Source organism: Spinacia oleracea, chromosome 4 (genome assembly GCF_020520425.1).
Source record: "Spinacia oleracea cultivar Varoflay chromosome 4, BTI_SOV_V1, whole genome shotgun sequence".
Lineage (NCBI taxonomy): Eukaryota > Viridiplantae > Streptophyta > Magnoliopsida > Caryophyllales > Amaranthaceae > Spinacia > Spinacia oleracea.
The window spans coordinates 16,502,666-16,524,073 of NC_079490.1; the positions used below are offsets into that span (position 1 = coordinate 16,502,666).

At 34.0% G+C, this 21,408-nt stretch overlaps 1 protein-coding gene across 2 annotated transcripts; it reads right to left on the reverse strand.

The window, feature by feature from the left end:
* Positions 1-2,759: 2,759 nt before the first annotated feature.
* LOC110774864 (GDSL esterase/lipase At5g55050-like) lies at positions 2,760-20,849 on the reverse strand. Of its 2 annotated transcripts, XR_008918597.1 has the most exons (6): positions 20,434-20,849; positions 6,801-6,973; positions 5,308-5,547; positions 3,922-4,171; positions 3,300-3,424; positions 3,023-3,161 (listed from the first exon to the last, which is right to left on the reverse strand). XR_008918597.1 is itself a non-coding variant. In XM_056826562.1 (5 exons), exons 1-5 carry the CDS (start codon positions 20,669-20,671, stop codon positions 2,941-2,943), a joined length of 1,122 nt encoding a protein of 373 aa, XP_056682540.1. In that variant the 5' UTR covers positions 20,672-20,849; the 3' UTR covers positions 2,760-2,940. The 2 variants fall into 2 exon arrangements, 1 of the variants encoding a protein (XP_056682540.1); XM_056826562.1 differs by lacking the exon at positions 3,300-3,424 and having other exon boundaries at positions 2,760-3,161.
* Positions 20,850-21,408: the final 559 nt, after the last annotated feature.

Here is a 21,408-nt window from a genome sequence, read left to right on the forward strand (position 1 = left end):
CTTTTGATAATTTTACATAAATGACCCCCCATTGGTGGCACTTACGAAGGACACCTTATAAGCAACTTTTAAGAGCAACTTATAAGGTTTTTTCCTCTAGTGATTGATGATGTCTGTAATAATATGCAGGAAGCTACTAAAGTCAGAATAGAAAGCCTAATAAGCTGGAGCCACCCTCCACCAGAATGGTATGCTTTGAACGTTGATGGAGCTGCAAAGGGTGCTACACTGTACGGCCTTCAAAGCGGAAGTTCTAGCTCTAGCTAGAGGGCTCGAACTAGCTAAGAATCTTCAAATTGAGAAGCTTGTACTGCAAATGGACAATATATCTAGCTTGTGTAAAAATCCTTAGAAGCAAGAAATGGGGAAGATGCGAGTGTTCACATCTATTCGAACACATCATGCAACTAATTGATAGTCCTAATTGGACAGTTGAGATCTTACATGTTTACCGTGAAGGTAATAGAGCGGCAGATTGGTTAGCAAACTAAGGCGTGGCTCAACACAATCGTCAACAAATTTTACATTCTGCACCTAGAGAGCTCACCAGGATCATTGCTGAAGATGCTAGGGGAGTAGCGTTGCCTCGCATGGTTCCTAGTTAGCTTGGTTTTTTGTAGTCAGTAGAATAGCTGTTAGTTTTGGTTAGTTTGTTCGTTCTTCTTTTGTTTTGTCTTTCAATTTCTGGCTTGGCCTCATTAGAATCAAAAAATAAAAAAAAAATTGACTTGTTCATTCACTCAACTAAGGGTGAATGGACGATATTGATTTGCATTGTACTTCGTATCCTAGCTCAAATTAACCAACTCTTATCTTAGCTCTTGTAATCGTGTAATTAAGCCTTGAATCGGATTGATTCCGGCTATAATTTTCCTTTGTATTTAATACAATAATATTTTCTTAATTAAATAAAAAAAATCAATTTACAAAGAGATTCATAAGTATAATGATGTGGACATGTGGTTTCATTAGAAAATAAATAACTAGTTGGGAACTTCCTCTACTCATTTGTCATTAGACATTTATTCCGTGTATTTTTGTAATTTTTAATCGTGTAGAAATATACACTATCTGTCCCTTATTGTTTGTTCCATTTGACATTTTATGGTCTTCAAGACACTATTTATAACATAAAATTCTCCATTGGCTTTTCATAGTATCTTAGAAGCAATGTATAACGTAAATATCTCAAATTCTATGCGTGTAATTTTTTAAAAATTTAATACTCTAAAAATATAAGTTGAATCGAATCTAACAATAATATACATGACCATTTATAATTTTTTAAAGGTTAATGAGAATTAAATATCAATGTTTAAAAAATTTAACCCAAAAGAAAAGTAACGGAGTAGCAATAGGAGATGGAGATATTAGACATCTACATTCAAGTACTCCTTACGTTTTAAGTCGGGACAATGGGCCAAGTCCCCAAGCCCGGCCCAAGGGAGTGTATGGTTGGAATATTGACCAAAATATGATTAAGGCCTTGTTTTCTTTGGCTTAGTTTTAGTTTTAGTTCCAGTTTAGTTATATTCAGTTTAATTCAATTCTATTATTATTATTATTATTACTATATTTTTTATTTTTTATGAATTTATATATAACTTATTATTTACTATTCCTTCATATTAATGTTTTAATTATTAATTACCATAATTTATATTTTATTAATTGTAACTATTATTCAGTAATTAATTATTTAGAATTTATTATTAATTAATTTTTGTTTATTATTTATCATTTATTAGTTTCTAATAAATTATTGTTCACGGCTAGCGACACTTCCAATTGTAAAAGGTCAACCGTCCCAAGGGCTTCCCCCTAGTCACCTTGATCGTCCTATAAAATAATGTGATGTTGCTTGTTTGTTGTTAGCATCGACATGGCTTAATGTCTTGACTTAATTTTAATATATAGTCCCAGTTTCAACAAAAAAAATATTACATTTAGCATGTTTGGCTAAGATATATAAAGTTGAATTAATCATCGGTTAAGATAATCTCATACTTTCTCCATTTTTATTTACAAGACACAATTTCTTTTAGGAAAATTCATTTTTAGTTGGTACAATTTTAGCTATTGTGGGAAAGTTTTATATGATGAATTGACATACTTCTAGTTGCAATGACTTTTAAAGAGGTGAAAGTGATGGTTGGTTGTTGTTGTTGCTAAGGTGCACTTACTTTTGTCCTTTAATGTTTTCTTTTACCTCTCCTTAATATGTGTGACAAAATCAATTGTACCATGGAAATTAGAACGGAGAAAGTAATACTCCCTCCCTTCTTGATTATGAGTCCCTTTTGGAATCTTGTCACTGTTTCCAATTGAAGAGAATCTTCCAATTCCTTTCCAATACGTATTTCAAAATATATTCATGTAGGATCTTGTTTTGTTCGTCTTAATGTGTAGTTTAACAACAAAATTTTATATTTCATTAACATATGTATTTGAATATATTTACGTTTAAATATTGAGTTGAAACGTATGAAAAAATCAAAAAGGGACTAATATTTAAGAACGGAGGGAGTAGGGTAGTTGACAACTACGCTAGAAGATTCTGAAGCTTTTATTGAACACTAAATTGACATACTACCTCCTTTTTCATAAAGATTTTTAAGGTTACTATTTAAACAAATATTAAGACAAAAATAGAAAAGTTGGTTGAATATAATAAAACACGGATAAAGTAAGAAAAAATCTTTAAAATTTGAGTGCGTGTAAGAAAAAAATGAATAAAATAAGAGAAAATGAGTGAAAATTGTAAATATTGTTGGGTGAGGTGGTAATATAGTAAATTTTCATGTCCAGAAATAAAATAAAGCAAAGGGTAAAGAACATTATGAAATAAAATGAAGTAAAACGGAAATATAAACATCATTTCGTAACGGAGGTAGTAAAACATTATGGTTGGATCGGATTAATTCTAACGTCGCTCTTGACTTAATTAGAAACTAGACCTCGTATATTGATCGGGAATGAATAATGTTGCGCACCATCAAAAGCAGCATCTATGATTATGCGAGTAGCTGCTTCCGTCGGGTGATAAAGATCCCAGAAAACATGGTCGGTTCTATAATTACAAAGATTTGAAAATGGAAAACAAGCTACTTCACCATTTAGGTGCCCAAGTCCACAACATGCAGCTTTCACTTCCTTAAATCCTGAAAAAAGAGGCAGGGTTGTATAAGTATTTTTCGATCATCAATCTTCAAGGGTACGTACGTGGTGTTTTTTTAACTTAATTCACATTTCAAAGGGTAAGTACTAAGTAGTAGGGTTGAGTACAACTGGGTACGTACCCTGTTAAAATTTCAGGAACCGGAACCGGAACTTGTTGCAACAGGTTCCTGAAAATGGGAACCGGAACCGGAACCTGTTGAGAACCGGAACCGGAACCTGTTCACGGGTTCTGATTAAGGGTACCCTGTCATATTAAAAATTTAAATAAATTATTGTTAATTTATTGAGAAAAAATCTACTTTATGGTTTGGGCTTTATTTGTTTTATAGCTTGGGCTTAGATTGTAATTTTATATTTATATTTTTCAAAAACTAGCTTGGATAGAATAGAGATTTTAGGCATAGAGAGCCTTTTTATAAGGCCCGAAAACTTTTTTTGGGAAATTCATATTACACTTGGTGTGTACAGGGTACCCAACAGGATACCCGTTCCGAAAAAGTGAGAACCGGAACCGGAACCTGTTGCAACAGGTTCCCAATTTTATTAGCCGGAACCGGAACCGTAGGTTCCTAACAGGTTCCCAATTTTATTAGCCGGAACCGGAACCGTAGGTTCCTAACAGGTTCCCAATTTTATTAGCCGGAACCGAAACCGTAGGTTCCTAACAGGTTCTGGTTCTGGTTCCGATTCAGGGTACCCTGACTTTTTGCTCACCCCTACTAAGTAGGGAGTAATTCATACCGCAAGAATGTGGTTGTTCTATGATATTGAGAAAGAAATCGTAGACGTTGAAGTAGGAATACTGGAAATTTTCAAGCTCTGACTCGAGTTTTTGTAGGACTACTTGGAGTCCTTGGTTGTATTTGGTAGCCCAATAATTAAAGACTTCATTGCATGCCTCATCTTTTATCTTCACTCTTTCTGATGGTATGCAGCCAATTGTACCTATCCCGATCATAACAAACTTACGGCCCCCAATATTGTATATTTCCTGCCACAAACATGTTAAATACATTTGTCATGTTTGAGACTGTTGCGACTTCTGTTACTTTCACCTTTAAGTTTAAATAAAAATAACACACGAAGAAAATCCGAAAATAATAATCCACTACAAGAAATTGTACTATTAACGACGGGAAATCCCATCGCGAAAGGCCAATAATCGTTGATTAACGATGGGATTTCCTGTCGTGAACCCGTCATAAAAGGGGGCCGTCGTTAATAGAAAATCCCGTCGTTAACCCGTCATAAAAGATATTTGAGACGGTTATTCCCGTCTTTATTTGGTTGTTAGCCCCGTCGAAAAAGGCTTTTACGACGTAATTTTTGACCCGTCGTAATTAGGTTGTGGTTAAAGATACAAATTATTGTAGTGTAATTCACGGACAAAAAAATGTGACACATACTTTGGTATGTACGGTGCCATGTAACTTACAATTTTTCATGTACTTTTTCTCTCTGCTTATTCCCTGATTATTATATAAGCTTCTCACAACGGACCGACCATATAAATCTAATTTTCCCATCCAGACAAATTAAGTGGCCATTTTTTATAGGTGGTATATTACCACTAGAATCTCTCCCAATTTCGGAGTTGGGGGTGGTGGTGGTGGTGGTGGTATGGGGGGTTTCCGTTACTTTTTCCCCCTCACTTTCAAGAGCCTGACATGTGTATAGCTGACAGATAAATCTGTGAGAGGTGTGGATGTGGTTCGTACTATTCCATCCGTCTCTTTTTGTTCTTTACGTTTTTCATTTTGGGTATTTCAAAATGTTTTTTACATTTTCTTTTATATAACCACATAAATGACTTAGTATTCTATCAAAATTTGTGTCCAAATATTATTTTAACCAATTAAATTCATTAGGTCATTTAATCTTTCACACTTTTCCATTGGGACATTAAAGTTTTCTCATTTCCCAATAGGCCAATATCATAATTTTGATAAAAGTGAAAAAAATTATAAATAAACGTAATTTATCTTGTTTAAATAAAAAAAATTGAGAAATCTCAATGCAAATTAATTAATCGTTAAAACGCGTGAAAAATATCAAACGTAAAGAACAAAAAGAGACGGAGGGAGTAGTATAAAACAAAACAATTGTAATTTAAAGGGAGGATCGTACCTTCAGTTGTGATGTAATAGTAAGTATCAATAAATCAACTAATTGTTGAGGGCTCCCTTGCTTTTTGAAACTTGCATCCCGTGCATTGTAGTATTCTCCTATGTCGACGCTTCCAATCACAATCGCGAATACAGATTCTGCTATGTGTTTGGCTGCATCCCGTTGCCCTAATTTCTTAACCAAGACTTCCCGTACTTTTACACAATACTCTACTTGTTCATCCATGGAAATTGTGAAACGCTGAACCAAGTTATGGTGAAAATTTGAGAAGCTAGTAAAGTTTTATAAGACAGTGTCTTTTAATCTCGAAATCAAGGCAAATTTGACAAATACAATTAATAAAGTTATGTATTTTTCAATTACAAAATCAAACTTCTAATTTTATCAAGTACAACCTTAAACTTATACACCGGCACAAATTCTTATTTACAATGGGTGTACAATAAATATTGTACACCGGAGTAAAAGTTGACTCAAAATGTTTAAAAGTTACATTTATATATGTAAAAGTTATTTATTTTTTAATGATAAATTTTTTCATTTGAATCAAAATTATTTCTTCAAAATCACTAATAATGTATAAATTAATCATTTAACCCTTTAAAATGTTTATCTATCAACTTTTTATTTTTATAATATAAAAGTTACAGAAAAATAAGTTAAAGTTACAAAAAACTGTATAAAAGTTATCTTGGTGTACAATAAATTTATTGTACACCTTGTGCGCGCAAGACCTTTTGATACACCGGAAGACGAAGTCATAATGTTATTAAAAAACAATTACATAATATCCATAAAAAAATTATTCTTCGATTTTTTTTAATTCTTATTTCTCGATCTATTTTGTTTTATTTCTTATTTTTTGGTTTAATAGAAATTATGTAATTGTTTCTTATAATGACATTATGACATCATCTTCTAGTGTTTTTTGCTGAAAAATGAATATGGGTTGTAATTGAAAATGGATGTATAGTTTAAGGTTGTAATTGACAAAATTAGAAATTATGGAAGTTTATTAGGTTGTATTTGCCAAATTTTTCCGAAATAAAACAACTTAGTTGTTTTAACGAAATATTACCTATATTTCAAAATGATCTTTAATTACACTTCCATTTTAATCTATTTTATAATGTTATTTACATTGTGCATTATTCTATTTTTAGAAATGAAAATTTACTATTTTACTCCTCTTATCCCACAACATTTACAACTTTCCAATCACTTTCTTTTACTTAACTCATTTTTTTCTTACACGCACCCTTTTTTACACATCTATCCTGCTTTATCCATATTTTATTGTATCCACTCATATTTTTACACACTGTTCCTATTTAATGTTAATTTTTGTATAAATAGTAACTACAAAGAATATTTTAAAACGGAGGTAATACAATTCAAGAACATAGTAAACAGAACCCGCGTGTGTACAATTAAGTACTTATAAGTTAATTAGTATGGCTTTCGAGTTAAGGATAGGATACAGATAGACATACAGATAGTTCATTGTGATCGGTTCCGCCAAACTGAGGAAGATATATGTATCGAGAAGTTGTATTTAAAATTCCAGCAGCTGCTGACGCAAAGCTAACACCCTTGGTAAAGTCGTCGACGTTGTTGTGCACTAGTGAAAGGTAAGGTGGTGGGGAGGGCAACCCAAGTTTCTCGGCTGCCAAAACGTTCATATAGACAATTAAAAATCATAATTAAGACTTGTGTTGTGATCTACTATTGTATAAGCATACTCCCTCCAATTTTTTTTAATAGTTACACTAATTTGCTTTCTACGATCTCTAATACACGTACACGTTTGACCATCGATATATCCAATTACATATGAAACTTTTTTTATAAAATAACAAAAAATTGATATTTTGAAAATAAATAAGGATGGTAATAAAGGCTAACAACAACGCAAGTGATTAAGCAAAGACAAGTTCTTATGAGAGGTATTGGTCCATACCCCTCTGTTGAGTAATTAAGTTTTGATGATTGTAAACTAATGATGATTATCTATTTAATATGTGTGTCAAGATGCGCACAGGAGGAACAAGGTATGATTGAACCAAGAAACAAGGAACTCGAGCAATGAGAAGTTATTGTTCACTAAAGTGAAGATGGCTACGTTATACAAGTTGTTTATATGTAAATTAGCATTTACATTGGTAAACTTCATGTGGTAAGTACAGTGACAAAGGACGAACGAAATGATACTTTATATAGTCCAGCAGGAACAACCAGAAAGAGATCAGAAACTGTTTATCAGAGTTCCTAGTTGTCTGACTGTTCCTGTTCCTAGTCACATGTACGACATATACTTGTGGGCGTTAATAGAGTTTAGGAGTGCATATAATACTTTCATATTTTCATCCTAATATGTTTGCTATATTGTAGGTAAGAGTCCATACTGGGATAAGTTGTTTATTAGACGTAGGATTTTGCATTAGTCTAGGTCTCTCATATTATCCTATCATAAGTGCATATAGTTGTATGTGCTTAGGACTCTTCATATAGTTAGATATGCATTAGGAGTCTTCTAGGAATGCATATCATAGCTGGTCTCATTTATCATATATTATGATGCATTGTAGACGGTTTAGGAGTCTAAGAGTTTTAGTTCGCATAAGCACTTTAGGAAAGATTAAATGCTTAGAGTTTAAGCTATCATAATTAGTATTATCCATAATATAGGACTGTTTAGATTCACTGTATTTTAGGTATTTGAGTCACATAATATTTGGCATACATATTAAAGTTCTTATTAATTAGGGTAGGAATATTATTTATGCATTAATATATTATATTCCATATTATCCTATGTGTATTTTAGTCAAGCAAATATTATAATATATGATTTATGAATATCAATCATACTTGACTCAATATCTAACGTGGTTTATTATGCATGCAAAGAAATGATAAATGACGTGTGTAGGTAAGACTTTTTGAAGAAGACCCAAAGACTTACAGGAGGAACACGGATTCAAGAGTTAGAGAATCCAAGAGAAGGAGGAACTTGGACTCAAGGAGAATCAAGAGTACAAGTACAGAGAAAGAGAAGAGAAGGGAAGAAAATCTAGTAGCATTAGGGTGCTTAATAGATTTGCTTTAGAAACTGAAAGTTTGGAGCTGGTGGCACAGCGTACGTGGAACAGTGTCAATGACGAGGGTACTGGTCCTAGTCTGCACGTAGTATATAGGATTGCATGAGTATTGTTGTTAGATCACATTACCTTAGAGTTCGCGTCCTAATAGAGTCTAACATAATAATACTAAGTCATGTACTAAGGAGTTTTAGTATAGTTAGGATTATGTGTTTGATATTAACTAGGATTGCATTAGTTAATGGTTAAATAATGTTTATCTTATTCAAGAGTCATGATAAGATAGGAGTGTCGTTTAGATAGAGTTTCATTAATATATCTACTGCATAACCGCTATTATTCTATACTATGTTTGTTAAAGTCTTTAAAAAAGAGTTTATCATGATAGAGTTCTATTAGGTCTAAAAGTCCTAAATAAAAGACAAACATAAAATATATCTTCTAGGGTTAGTAGGTAACATGCATCACTATATATACTGCATTCATAATTAGGAAAATTTTCTGACTTAGTGGTGTTATGTGCTTAAGTTAAATCTACATTATAACCCACGTCAGTACCGTCAGTTCCTGTTCCACATACAAAGTTCTTGTTCCAGAAGAATTCCAGATTCTATTTGTTATTCTATTTTTTATACTTGAGAATTGGGAAGGGGTTTGAGTGAACCTTGTAATTGAGAGAATCAGCTTGAGTCGAGCGGAAGAGTTGAGAGAGAAGATCTCTAGAGAGATCATTGAGAAGGAACGGTTGAGGGACTGTTCCTAAGGGAGTTGTGTTTAGGGAACTGTGATTTTCCTAATTAGTAAAAGGGTTTAAGTCCCTACGGGGCCATGGTTTTTCCTCTCTATTAGGGTAGAGAGGTTTCCACGCTAAAATATCTCTTGCAATCTCTTAATGTTTTTAATTCCGCGAAAAAGTAGATCCAACATCTACAAACACTAATTCACCCCCCCCTCTTGTGTTGTTCATCTAAACTAACAATTGGTATCAGAGCCGGTGCTCTATATTTTACAGGTAATTCTGATGAGTGATCCGGGAAAAGATGAACAATGTTATGAAAGAAACAGTTCCCACAATTCTGCTGTTCCTGATGGACGAAAAGGAGGATAGCACGTATTTGATGATGATGATTAACACAAAGATTGAAGAAAAATAATTAGAGGTAAATTTTCAATCTTTAATATATTATTTATTCTTGTTCTTAATTGTTAAATATTAGGAACATCATACGTTATATACCATTGGCCATATGTGTGTTAATTCCGTAACGCAGAAATATAAAGCAACGATTGATTGTGAGCAACCTTGAATTAACCATGTTTATTTACAAGTTTTCCATAAGACTTTGCTTTAAATTTAAAATATTTCTTGCGGTTTTGAAGAGGAACAAAGTGGTCTTGATTGTTGCACAATTCCAGCAAAAATTAAAATTTTCTCCTAGTCTTGTCGATGGTAAAAATATTTCTATTTTTCTAAATGGTATGAAATATAATTTTTATTCTCTTGAATCTGAAAAGTTTGATTTTCAAATAGATTTTAAAAATTGCAAATAATTTGTTTCATAAATATTTTACTAGGAACATGTGTGCAACAAGACTTGTTAAAAGCAATATTGATTTGAAATATCAAAAATTGTTTTTGCAAATTGTCGAAAAAGGTCATGCAACTTGAATTGAACCATGTGACCATGAATACCAAAATCATTGAGATGGAACTGAGATTCGTTGTTCCTAGTGCTGGTTTCGGTAAAACAATATTTGGTTTCAAAAGAGTTTGAAATATGTTTTTGAAGATATTGAAACTTCTTCATGATGGGAATAAAAAGAAAAATTCAGATTTCCAAACAAAAATGAAATTTTTAAATTTTGGATTTACTAGGAACGACCAAGATAACGTTTTTGGAACAAGTCATATCAATTTCAAAACAAGGTTTACAAATCAAAATAATTTTCTTATTAGTGAAGTGTTGAACACATGTAGGGAACTTATATGGAAAATTACAACTTCGGGTTTTGAATTGATTTTGATAGAACTAAAACCTGTTCCTACAACTGTTTCTAGTAAAGATGACCTTATCTATTTTAAGAATTTGAAATCTGACTTTAATTGTATTAAAAACGATATTTATGTGTCTTCGAATGGAAGAGAAGGTTTTCTAATCATTTTTGAAATTTATCAATCTTCATCTCACTAGAAATAGTACAAGGAACAGATCTAGAGGAACTGAATGTTCCTACTTATGGGAACTGCATTATTTTAGGCACTGTTAATTTTATATTTTCAAGGTGTATGCCTAAAGTCAAGAAGGTTATGCATTATGAACTATTTACTTATTGGCCATATGAATGCATAATTAATCTTGTACGTATTAGTAGTAGAGTAAAACTCGTTTTGAAGAAAAAGACACATATGACTACTCCTACTAACAAGAAGGGACTCAAGCAAATTTGGGTACCCAAGACCAAGAACTGATCTATTTTGCAGGCCATATGTGAGAAAAGACAATATAAATCTCATGACAAAAATGTTATTCATGCACATTTTTGAAGACATATGTAAGTGTGTCTCACGAAAAACCTTTAAAAGAGGTTTTGGAAGAGAAGTTGTGCTACATATTTATATCATTATGCAAGAGATCTATAACGAAGAAATGGACAGCAAACAAATCACACAAAAAAGAAAGGAAAGATGGTATATCCCTTAAGGTCCGTTGAAATATTAGGAACAGACGCAGTAGGAACTGGATAAGGAAACAGTAAAAAGTCAAATCCAGTTCCTCCACAACAAGTCAGTTCCCTGTAATCAAGATGGATGAAAACAACAAACAAACTCATACGGATCAAATTGAAGTTTCCAAGACTATGTTAAGGAGAATGAATTATGAGTAATATGAAGAAGGGAACTTAATCAAAATCCTTATTTACTTTGTGTGAATTACTTTGTTTCCTTTATTTCTTATATTATTAACTTCACTTTGTGTTTGGTTAGTTGTGCAAATTAACGATAAGGTTTTGAAGGCCTATTCTTGAAGTAAAAGAAATTGAAGTGTAAAAATATGTTCCACGTATCAAGGGAACAGAGACCAAGATTTGGAGGAACGACTGAAGTACCTAAGAATACAGGAACGAAAACCAACTTATCCATGAGAAGGCTTTGACACCGACGCACAAGTTCCTGGTCCAACTCATGAGGAACTCAATTTCAGAAATATAACAGAAGTTCGGGAACAACTCTCTTAGTGAATGTACAACAAGGAACATCAACAAGGTTTACTGTTGTAAGTACAAAAGAGACTATCAAAAGGGAGTATTCACGTCTAGAATTTTCTGTATATTTATGCTTTAATATATATTTATTTCTTGAAGACTAACCTAGTAACCTTATAATTGCACAAAAGATTATACTTGGGTTTTGATTTTAGATTACATCAATGTGAGCGAAAACAAAGATGCTTTACTGGTTAATAAAGACCCCAAACCATTGCAACTTATTCCTCAGATCTACGCGAGACAACCCAAGATGAAGAAGCATGGTCAAGCATAAAGACCAAAGGAAAGAGAACGAGTTCCTGTTCAGATGAAAGAGGAACAAGGAACAGGAAGCAGTTGAGACGAACCATTCAACATCACTTAGAGCGTTCCAGCAAAGAAGAAAAAGGAACACGAACAAGATCTCAACTAATAAAAGGGGCCACAAGGAGCAACTGGAGTAAATGTGAAACTAACACTAAATGAAACTCGTGAGTAAGCCATCAATGATCAAACCATATGCAACGTTTTCAAGCAAGTTTGGACCATGTGAGGTATAACACTCTTACTCATATTAATGATGTGTCAAATTGCATGATTATCGCACCGTTTATTTTAAGAAACCTTCTAAATGTTATCTCATGTGAATAAATTCTTTGTTGCTATCACCAAGTAGTAAAGGAACAAGACTTCTTGAAACTAACATGAGCATAAAGTACTTTTTTCCCAAATGAACTTTTCGTTTAGGGCCCTTGTACACTTTTCAATTGAAGTAAATCATGCACACCTATAAGTCAATGTGTCACACTCAATTCTCATGTTTTAAAAGACATATTCACTTGCCTAAAAGTATTAGAGGACTCGTTGAGAAATTTGGATGTTGTCCCAATACAAAATTCCTAAGTTGCCAAAGGAACAATGGACGAAACGTTGAAGGAACAAGGCAATTATGTTCCTGAAATATTGCACGTCTTTTTAAATACTTTAGAGGGAACAAACCTTCAATACCCACACCGTATTTTCAAAGTCAGGTTTGTGTTTTAGTGATTGGGTTGAGCCTACCCAGGCCGAGCCATTAGCATAATTCTACAATGTTATGATTGTGGGTGTGTGATAAGTTCAATCATACTCTACAACTATGGTCTTGTTTTTCTCTATAACATGTTTCAAAAATTTCGAATATTCTTTCCTTATCTCATACCATATGTGTACTCTACCACTTCATATCCTCACTACCCTTGAAGCTCCAAAAATATATTCTTCTTTCCTATGGTTCGACGATGCATGAAGAGTAATAATTATGAATATGTTTTGAGAGGGAAGTCAAAGAAGAAGTAGGAGCAGCGGGTTATTATTTATCAATAAAAGCTTTGGAGAAAAATCACCGTATGATGTACGTATCACATAGAAATTTACTGGGTATCATATAGAACTTTACTTCTACGAGGTTCCGCATGAAAGAAGATGGTAAGGAACTCAGGGGAATAAGGTAGGGAACATTGAACATGATTTTTATATTCGGTGGTGGAACTTATATTTAATGGTAAGTCCTTTCTATATTATTATATGATCTTATACTCTAGGAAAGCTCAAATTTTTGTAATGACGCCTTTGTTTTAAAAAAAAAATCAAAAAAAAAATCAAAAAAAAAAAATCAAAAAAAATTAAAGCAAAGGTGATCTATTCTTGTACTTTATATTTTCTCCTAGAATTCCATTATTACGAAGAATATCAATGAGTTACAAAAATTTAAACTCATACACTCGATGAGGTGTAAGGGAACAGACGGTTATAGGAACAGGAATAAGAAGCAACATTAATGTTAGTTCCTACTCCACTACACTTTGTAAGTTGTGAATGAAAGAAACAATCACTGCAGGAACATTGATTTAAGCAGTCAGTCCACGTTTCACTATGATGTCAGTTCCTTATGGAAGATTGGTGATATATGGGAACTTGGTAAGATAAGGTGATACATACAGCGATGGAGGTGTGTTGGGTTTGATTTCATATTCATTAAAAAACTCTAATGATTGTTGAGGGCCTCATTTGAAAAAATAAACCACAAACACATTATCTACATTTGGTTCCCTCTACTCAATTATTCACCAAGCCATTTCTTCACATCATTTCTACTTGATCCATTCTCGACCTTGACAATTAACCTTGCAACCATTTTTTTTTGTTATTATTTGTCAAGTTACTTCATTGCTTCTAACATTGGGTCTTAGGATTGTGAATTGGAATTATGTAGCTACTACATCCTTAATTCAAAATTGGGAACTCGAAGACTTTTTGGGACAAACAAGTGACTAAACTATAAGGTGGTGTGTGTGACATATAAACATTGGGTGTGTATGGTTAACCTAAAAAGAATGTGTGCAAAATAACCCTTTTCGATAATGCCAAAAGTGGGAAGAGTATGTATGATGCTTATTGTTTGATAATACAGTCTAAATCCTTAACTAATTGGTGTTTATTAGTATTGCTCTCACTCTATCATTTTACTTGTTCATTAGTTGTTGGTTTACAAAATTAAGGGGGAATAAATCTAAATCTTTATTGCTTAAAGTGTGATAAGCATCATTAGTTTGTCATCATCAAAAAAGGGGGAAATTGTTGAGTAATTAGGTTTTGATGATTGTAAACTAATGATGATTATCTATTTTATATGTGTGTCAAGATGCGCACAGGATGAACAAGTTATGATTGAACCAAGAAACAAGGAACTCGAGCAACGAGAAGTTATTGTTCACTAAAGTGAAGATGGCTACGTTATACATGTTGTTTATATGTAAATTAGCATTTACATTGGTAAACTTAATGTGGTAAGTATAGTGACAAAGGAAGAACGAAATGATACTTTATATAGTCCAGCAGGAACAACCAGAAAGAGATCAGAAACTGTTTATCAGAGTTCCTAGTTATCTGACTGTTCCTGTTCCTAGTCACATGTACGACATATACTTTTGGGCGTTAATAGAGTTTAGGAGTGCATATAATACTTTCATATTTTCATCCTAATATGTTTGCTATATTGTAGGTAAGAGTCCATATTGAGATAAGTTGTTTATTAGACGTAGGATTTTGTATTAGTCTAGGTCTCTCATATTATCCTATCATAAGTACATATAGTTGTATGTGCTTAGAACTCTTCATATAGCTACATAAGGAGTCTTCTAGGAATGCATATCATAGCTGGTCTCATTTATCATATATTATGATGCATTGTAGAAGGTTTAGGAGTCTAAGAATTTTAGTTTGCATAAGCACTTTAGGAAAGATTAAATTCTTAGAGTTTAAGCTTTCATAATTAGTATTATGCATAATATAGGACTGTTTAGATTCACTGTATTTTAGGTATTTGAGTCACATAATATTTGGCATACATATTAAAGTTCTTATTACGGTAGGAGTATTATTTATGCATTAATATATTATTTTCCATATCATCCTATGTGTATTTTAGTCAAGCAAATATTATAATATATGATTTATGAATATCTATCATACTTGACTCAATATCTAACGTGGTTTATTATGCATGTAAAGAAATGATAAATGACGTGTGTAGGTAAGACTTTGAAGAAGACCCAAAGACTTACAGGAGGAACACGGATTCAAGAGTTAGAGAATCCAAGAGAAGGAGGAACTTGGACTCAAGGAGAATCAAGAGTACAAGTACAGAGAAAGAGAAGAGAAGAGAAGAAAATCTAGTAGCATTGGGGTGCTTAATAGATTTGCTTTAGAAACTGAAAGTTCGGAGTTGGTGGAACAGCGTACGTGGAACAGTGTCAATGACGAGGGTATTGGTCCTAGTCTGCACGTAGTATATAGGATTGCATGAGTATTGTTGTTAGATCACATTACCTTAGAGTTCGCGTCCTAATAGAAGTCTAAACATAATAATACTAAGTCATGTACTAAGGAGTTTTAGTATAGTTAGGATTATGTGTTTGATATTAACTAGGATTGCATTAGTTAATGGTTAAATAATGTTTATCTTATTCAAGAGTAATGATAAGATAGGAGTGTCGTTTAGATAGAGTTTCATTAATATATCTACTGCATAACCGCTATTATTCTATACTATGTTTGTTAAAGTCTTTAAAAAAGAGTTTATCATGATAGAGTTCTATTAGGTCTAAAAGTCCTAAATAAAAGATAAACATAAAATATAACTTCTAGGGTTAGTAGGTAACATGCATCACTATATATACTGCATTCATAAGTCTAGGAAAATTGTCTGACTTAGTGGTGTTACGTGCTTAAGTTAAATCTACATTATAACCCACGTCACTACCGTCAGTTCCTGTTCCACATACGAAGTTCTTGTTCAAGCAGAATTCCAGATTCTATTTGTTATTCTATCTTTTATACATGAGAATTGGGAAGGGGTTTGAGTGAACCTTGTAATTGAGAGAACCGGCTTGAGTCGAGCTGAAGAGTTGAGAGAGAAGATCTCTAGAGAGATCATTGAGAAGGAACGGTTGAGGGACTGTTCCTAAGGGAGTTGTGTTTAGGGAACTGTGATTTTCCTAATTAGTAAAAGGGTTTAAGTCCCTACGGGACCGTGGTTTTTCCTCTCTATTAGGGTAGAGAAGTTTCCACGCTAAAATCTCTCTTGCAATCTCTTAATGTTTTCAATTCCGCGAAAAAGTAGATCCAACATCTACAAACACTAATTCACCCCCCCTCTTGTGTTGTTCATCTAAACTGACACCCTCATAGAGGTTTATTTTGAATTAGCTAAAAACTGCCAGTGAACACTGGAATTACACTAACATAATAATTCTCTCTAAATCCTAGAAAACTATTAGAATGATCCTAGAAAATAATAGATAAGAGAAATATAAGTAAAGGAAGGTTGGATTCTAACATCCTCCCCCACTTATGTTGTTGGCGCCCTCGTCGACTTACAAGAGTTACAAATAAAAGAAAAAGCTCATATCCTAATAAATTCTGCAGTCTCTTTCGCGCCGTTCGTTGATGGCGGTTGTTGGAGTCTTCTTAAATCTTTGTGTGTCTTGGTTGGTTGGTGAGTGTCCGTGGGAGTCTTGATAAATGTTTCTTTTTGGAGTGGGTGATTCTTGTGAATCCAAGTCTTCCTTGTTTCTGGGTTCTTGATCGGAGCTCCTAGGCTTGAGCTTGCATCTTGATTCTTGTGTTTGTGGCGAGGGGGTATATGAGATGTCGCCTTTCTGAGCGGCTCCATCACTCGTTTAGGTGGGTAGTTGATGCGAGATTTCTTCTAGGATGTTGCCTTCTTATAAGGCTCCATCACTCGCATTACCGAAAGGTAGAACCAGACAGGTCTGTCGACCTGCTACATGCAAAGAATTCAAGCGAGACATTTCAACTGCTTTCCTGGTGCGGAGGAACTCCAATCCAAGTACAAGGTTGAAGTCGTCCATGTTGATGGCAGTGAAGTTCATTTTTCCTTCCCAGTCACCCAACTTTGTTTCCACACTTTGGTACACCGAGGATCGGCTTGGCTTTAGAGTTGACGGATTTCATGCTACCGCCTCCTTTCTTGAGTACCAATCCCAATCTCCGGGCTTCTGTTTCGATCACAAAGTTGTGAGAGGCGCCGGTGTCGACCGTGGCTCGAGCATTCCTCAAATTCACCAAGAGGTCCACATACATCATGTTCGCGGAGCTCGATCCCTCTTGTCTTTGGGGCCTCTTTACCCATTGCATACATCATGTAGACGGAACTCATTCTGAAGGGCTCATCGTCTTCACTTCATGCTTCTTTTCTGTCTCTTTTTGGGTTTCCTCTACGGACATGGCCGACAACTTCCTGTGTAGGTTGTCGATCTCCCATTTGTGCTTGCACTCCCACCATTTGTGTGGGCCTCGACAAAGCAAACAGTTAAATCTACTAATGTTTTCCGAGGGCTTGCTGGTCTTGGATTCCTTTGTGGATAGGGAAGGTTATGACCAAGATTTCTGGGAGTCTCCTCACCCATTTCCTTTTTTAAATCCTCCGACTGAGTTGGACGACACCTTTCAGTCATTTCTCGCATTCTTGGGTGAGGTTGGAGTTGGGCCCTCCAAACTTGTAAGCGTCCCCTTGGTTCTTCTTCTGAGCGATGGCCCTTCCTTGCGAAGTAGTCGATTAGTCGCTCTGCAGCAGTCATGGCGGCGGAGAGGGTGTCAACCTTCACCCTCAGAACTTCACGTTGCCCCCATTCTTTCAACCCGTGAACAAAGTTGAACAAGCAATCCTTCTCATTCATGTCTCGAATGTCCAACATGCAAGTCGGGTATTCCTTCACACAGCTAGTCGCATATGGAGCCCTTGTGGCGCATCCCTTGTAGCTTCCTTCTTGCAACAAACTCGGTGTTCTTGGGGTAGAATTGATCTTCGAGTTCCTTCTTGAACTCTTCCCACGTATCTATCTTAACTTTCCCCTTTCATTGTCGGCGTGCTTTGTGCGCCACCATAGCTTCGCATCATCCGACAAATGCATGGTTGTGGTATCCGCCTTTAGATTTTCACTCAGCTGACAAATTCTGAAATATTGCTCCATGTCGAAGAGGAAGTTATCAACTTCCTTCGAGTCTCTAGCGCCACTGTAGTCTCGAGGCTTTGGATATTTGATCTTCATCGCACTACCTTTACCTGAGTCAGTCCTAGCTTGTAGCGTGCATTAGGATAACGCACTTGTCTTGTGCATCTTGAGCTTGCCCTTTGATAAAGCTAAGTTGCCATACAATCCTTCTCTTTATGGCATGAGCTTGTCGACCGCATTCTCGAGTCTCTCTATTTCTTTGGCTTTGGCCAATCACAATTTCCTCTAGTCGGGTCCAGATCTCTGACTCGCCCTCCAGCCAGGCTAGTATTTCTTCAACTAATTCCATCTCAGATTGCTTGCTCGGGTCTCTTGATGCCTAAGTTTGAACCTTGGCTCTGCTACCAACTGTTAAGGTCTGAATGTTTTGAGACCGGATCGTGCGGCGCACCTCTTTCCTATAGGGCGGCAAGGACGCAAGCCTTGTGAGAAAATAGAATCTCAAGGCTCGGGGGACGAGCGGGTTCTTGCTTCAGAATAGGCTCTCTTGCCTATTAGCGACAAGAGTGAGGGTCGAGGGTCGATCGGGGCGCTTGTGTGCGCACAGCAGGCACAAGCGGGACCGACGACTAGAATGTATTTGTTTTGTGGTAGACTTTGTTGAGTCTCGGAAAGCTTAAAAACATGCGACATCACAATATCTATAAAGGTTAACAACAACGCAAGTGATTAAGCGAAAACAATTTCTGGTGAGAGGTATTGGTCCATGCCCCTCATAGAGGTTTATTTTAAATTAGCTAAAAACTGCCAGTGAACACTGGAATTACAGTAACATAATAATTCTCTCTAAAGCCTAGAAAACTATTAGAAAGATCCTAAAAAACAATAGATAAGAGAAATACAAGTAAAGAAGGTTGGATCCTAACACTCATGCTATATTCTACCTAAATCAATAATAGTCAAAATAGGAAAAACAAAAAGTGGAGATTGAAGAATATATACACAAGACGGAAGAACATACAAAAACTACAATTTGAAAAGGTAAATTTGCAAATTACTACCTAGATCTTTAGTGACTTTGCATATTACTACATAACTTGTTAAAAGTTGTCAATTACTACCTAGGTGTTTAGTTATTGTTGTCAATAACTATCTTAGCTCATATTTCGGCCAATTAGTCACTAACTAAATCATAATCAACCATTAATCATACTTTAAATATTTAAATTAATTAATAAAATTAAAAAAAATTAAAAATTATACTTTAATACTTTTAAAAAAGAGTTTCATTAGTTAATTTTTTCTAAAATATTTTTATCATAAATATTCATAATTAACCTTTAATCATACTTTAATACTTTTTATTTAATTTTAATAATTAATTAAAATAATTAAAGTATAATTATTGTTTGATTATGATATGATTAGTGACTAATTGACTGGAATTTGGGCTAAGGTAGTAATTGACACAATTACTAAACACTTAGGTAGTAATTGACAACTTTTAACAAATAACAACCTCCGTTTTATAAAGATCTTCACGGTTACTAAATGCACACATATTAGTACAAAAGTACTAAAGCTTGTTTGTATAATAAAATATGGATAAAGTAGGATAGATGTTTAAAAAGATGAGTATGACTAAGAAAAAAATAAAAAAGTAAGAGAAATTGGATGGAAAATATTATGTATTGTTGAATAAAAAGGGTAATGAAGTAAATTTTCATGTAAAAAAATAGAATAAAAAAAGTGTAAAAAACATTATGAAACAGACTAAAACAGAAAATGTAAATATAATTTTAAAACAAAAGTAGTATGCATCAATTTGCAAAGTCACTACAAACTTAGGTAGTAATTTGCAAATTTTCCATTTGAAAACAATAACCGGGAGTACTTCATAAATTATACAAGTGATGGAGATAATATTTCCCTAGGATATAAATTATACTAACTCCGTTTCAAAAAGATCTTTATAGTTACTATTTGCACCGGACTCCAATACAATATTTAAATACTAATATATGCAATTTCGTATGTGAAAAAGTTATAAAAATTTGATATTCTGAAAATACATCCCGAGACCAATCTAACAAGATCTTACATGTAACTTTTTGATGTATATAATGGTGATCCATGAGAATTTACGGTCAAAGTTTTTATATTTTTGACACATTTTCCAAAGCGTAAATAACTTTCTGAAACGGAGGTAGTATAATTCTAGTTTATATCCTATGAGAATTCTATCTCTACGATAAAGTTACCTAGAAAATCAGCTCCATTCTTGCCGTTACTGAATCTTCCGGTGGGCTTGTGGGTAGGAAAGTCAACGCCATGATATGGGAGATTACTTTTGGCAATGGTGAAAGTGAGGTAATTATTGTTGCCCACATCTACTAATGAATCGCCAAACACAAACAAAGCTGGTACTAATTGGGCTTTTGCTAATTTCAAGCTAAAGATGACGAAGACAAACCGTAAATATATTGCACGAGATGTCATCTTGTGATCTTGGAGATTACTTCTATGCGATCTGATCTTGAAATGTGAAGATAATTAAGTTTGTATGTTTTGACAATGTCATACTTATCTTGACACTTGATCAAATTACGAGTACTGAATGCTTGATTCATCTACAACTGTTCTATGGAATTTTATAAAATGAAGTGCACATCATGTGTGAGCTGTTCATTGTTCTGAGTTAGTGCTTCACACGTACTTAGATTTTATAAAATTAAGTCAATTAACGTTTGTCCTAGACTCCGTTATATTGGACTTATTTTGACTGAATCTATATTAGCCGAACTAATTTAAACTAATCTGATCTAATCTGAACTTATTTTATCTGAAAAAAACTTATTTTATCTGAAAAAAACTTATTTTGTCTGAAAAAAACTTATTTGTGTGTGAAATGTGAAAAAAAATTATTTTTGCTAAACTTATATTATCTGAACTTAACTGAACTTATCTCAACTTATATGAACTTATCCGAACTTATTTTGTATGAAATAAGTCAAAATAAATCGAACAGAACAAGGCCTTAGCTTTTTACCTCGATCTCCTAGATTTCTTTTTTATTTGCCTATACAAGGACATGCCTTTTTCTGTAAGTAACTGTAAAAACCTCTACGGTAACAACATCAACAACTAACATCAACGAGTTGTTAAAGCTAATTAATCAAACACATTTTTAAAGTATGGTTGGGGAAAAGGAGAGGCCTTTGCATGTAGCGATGTAC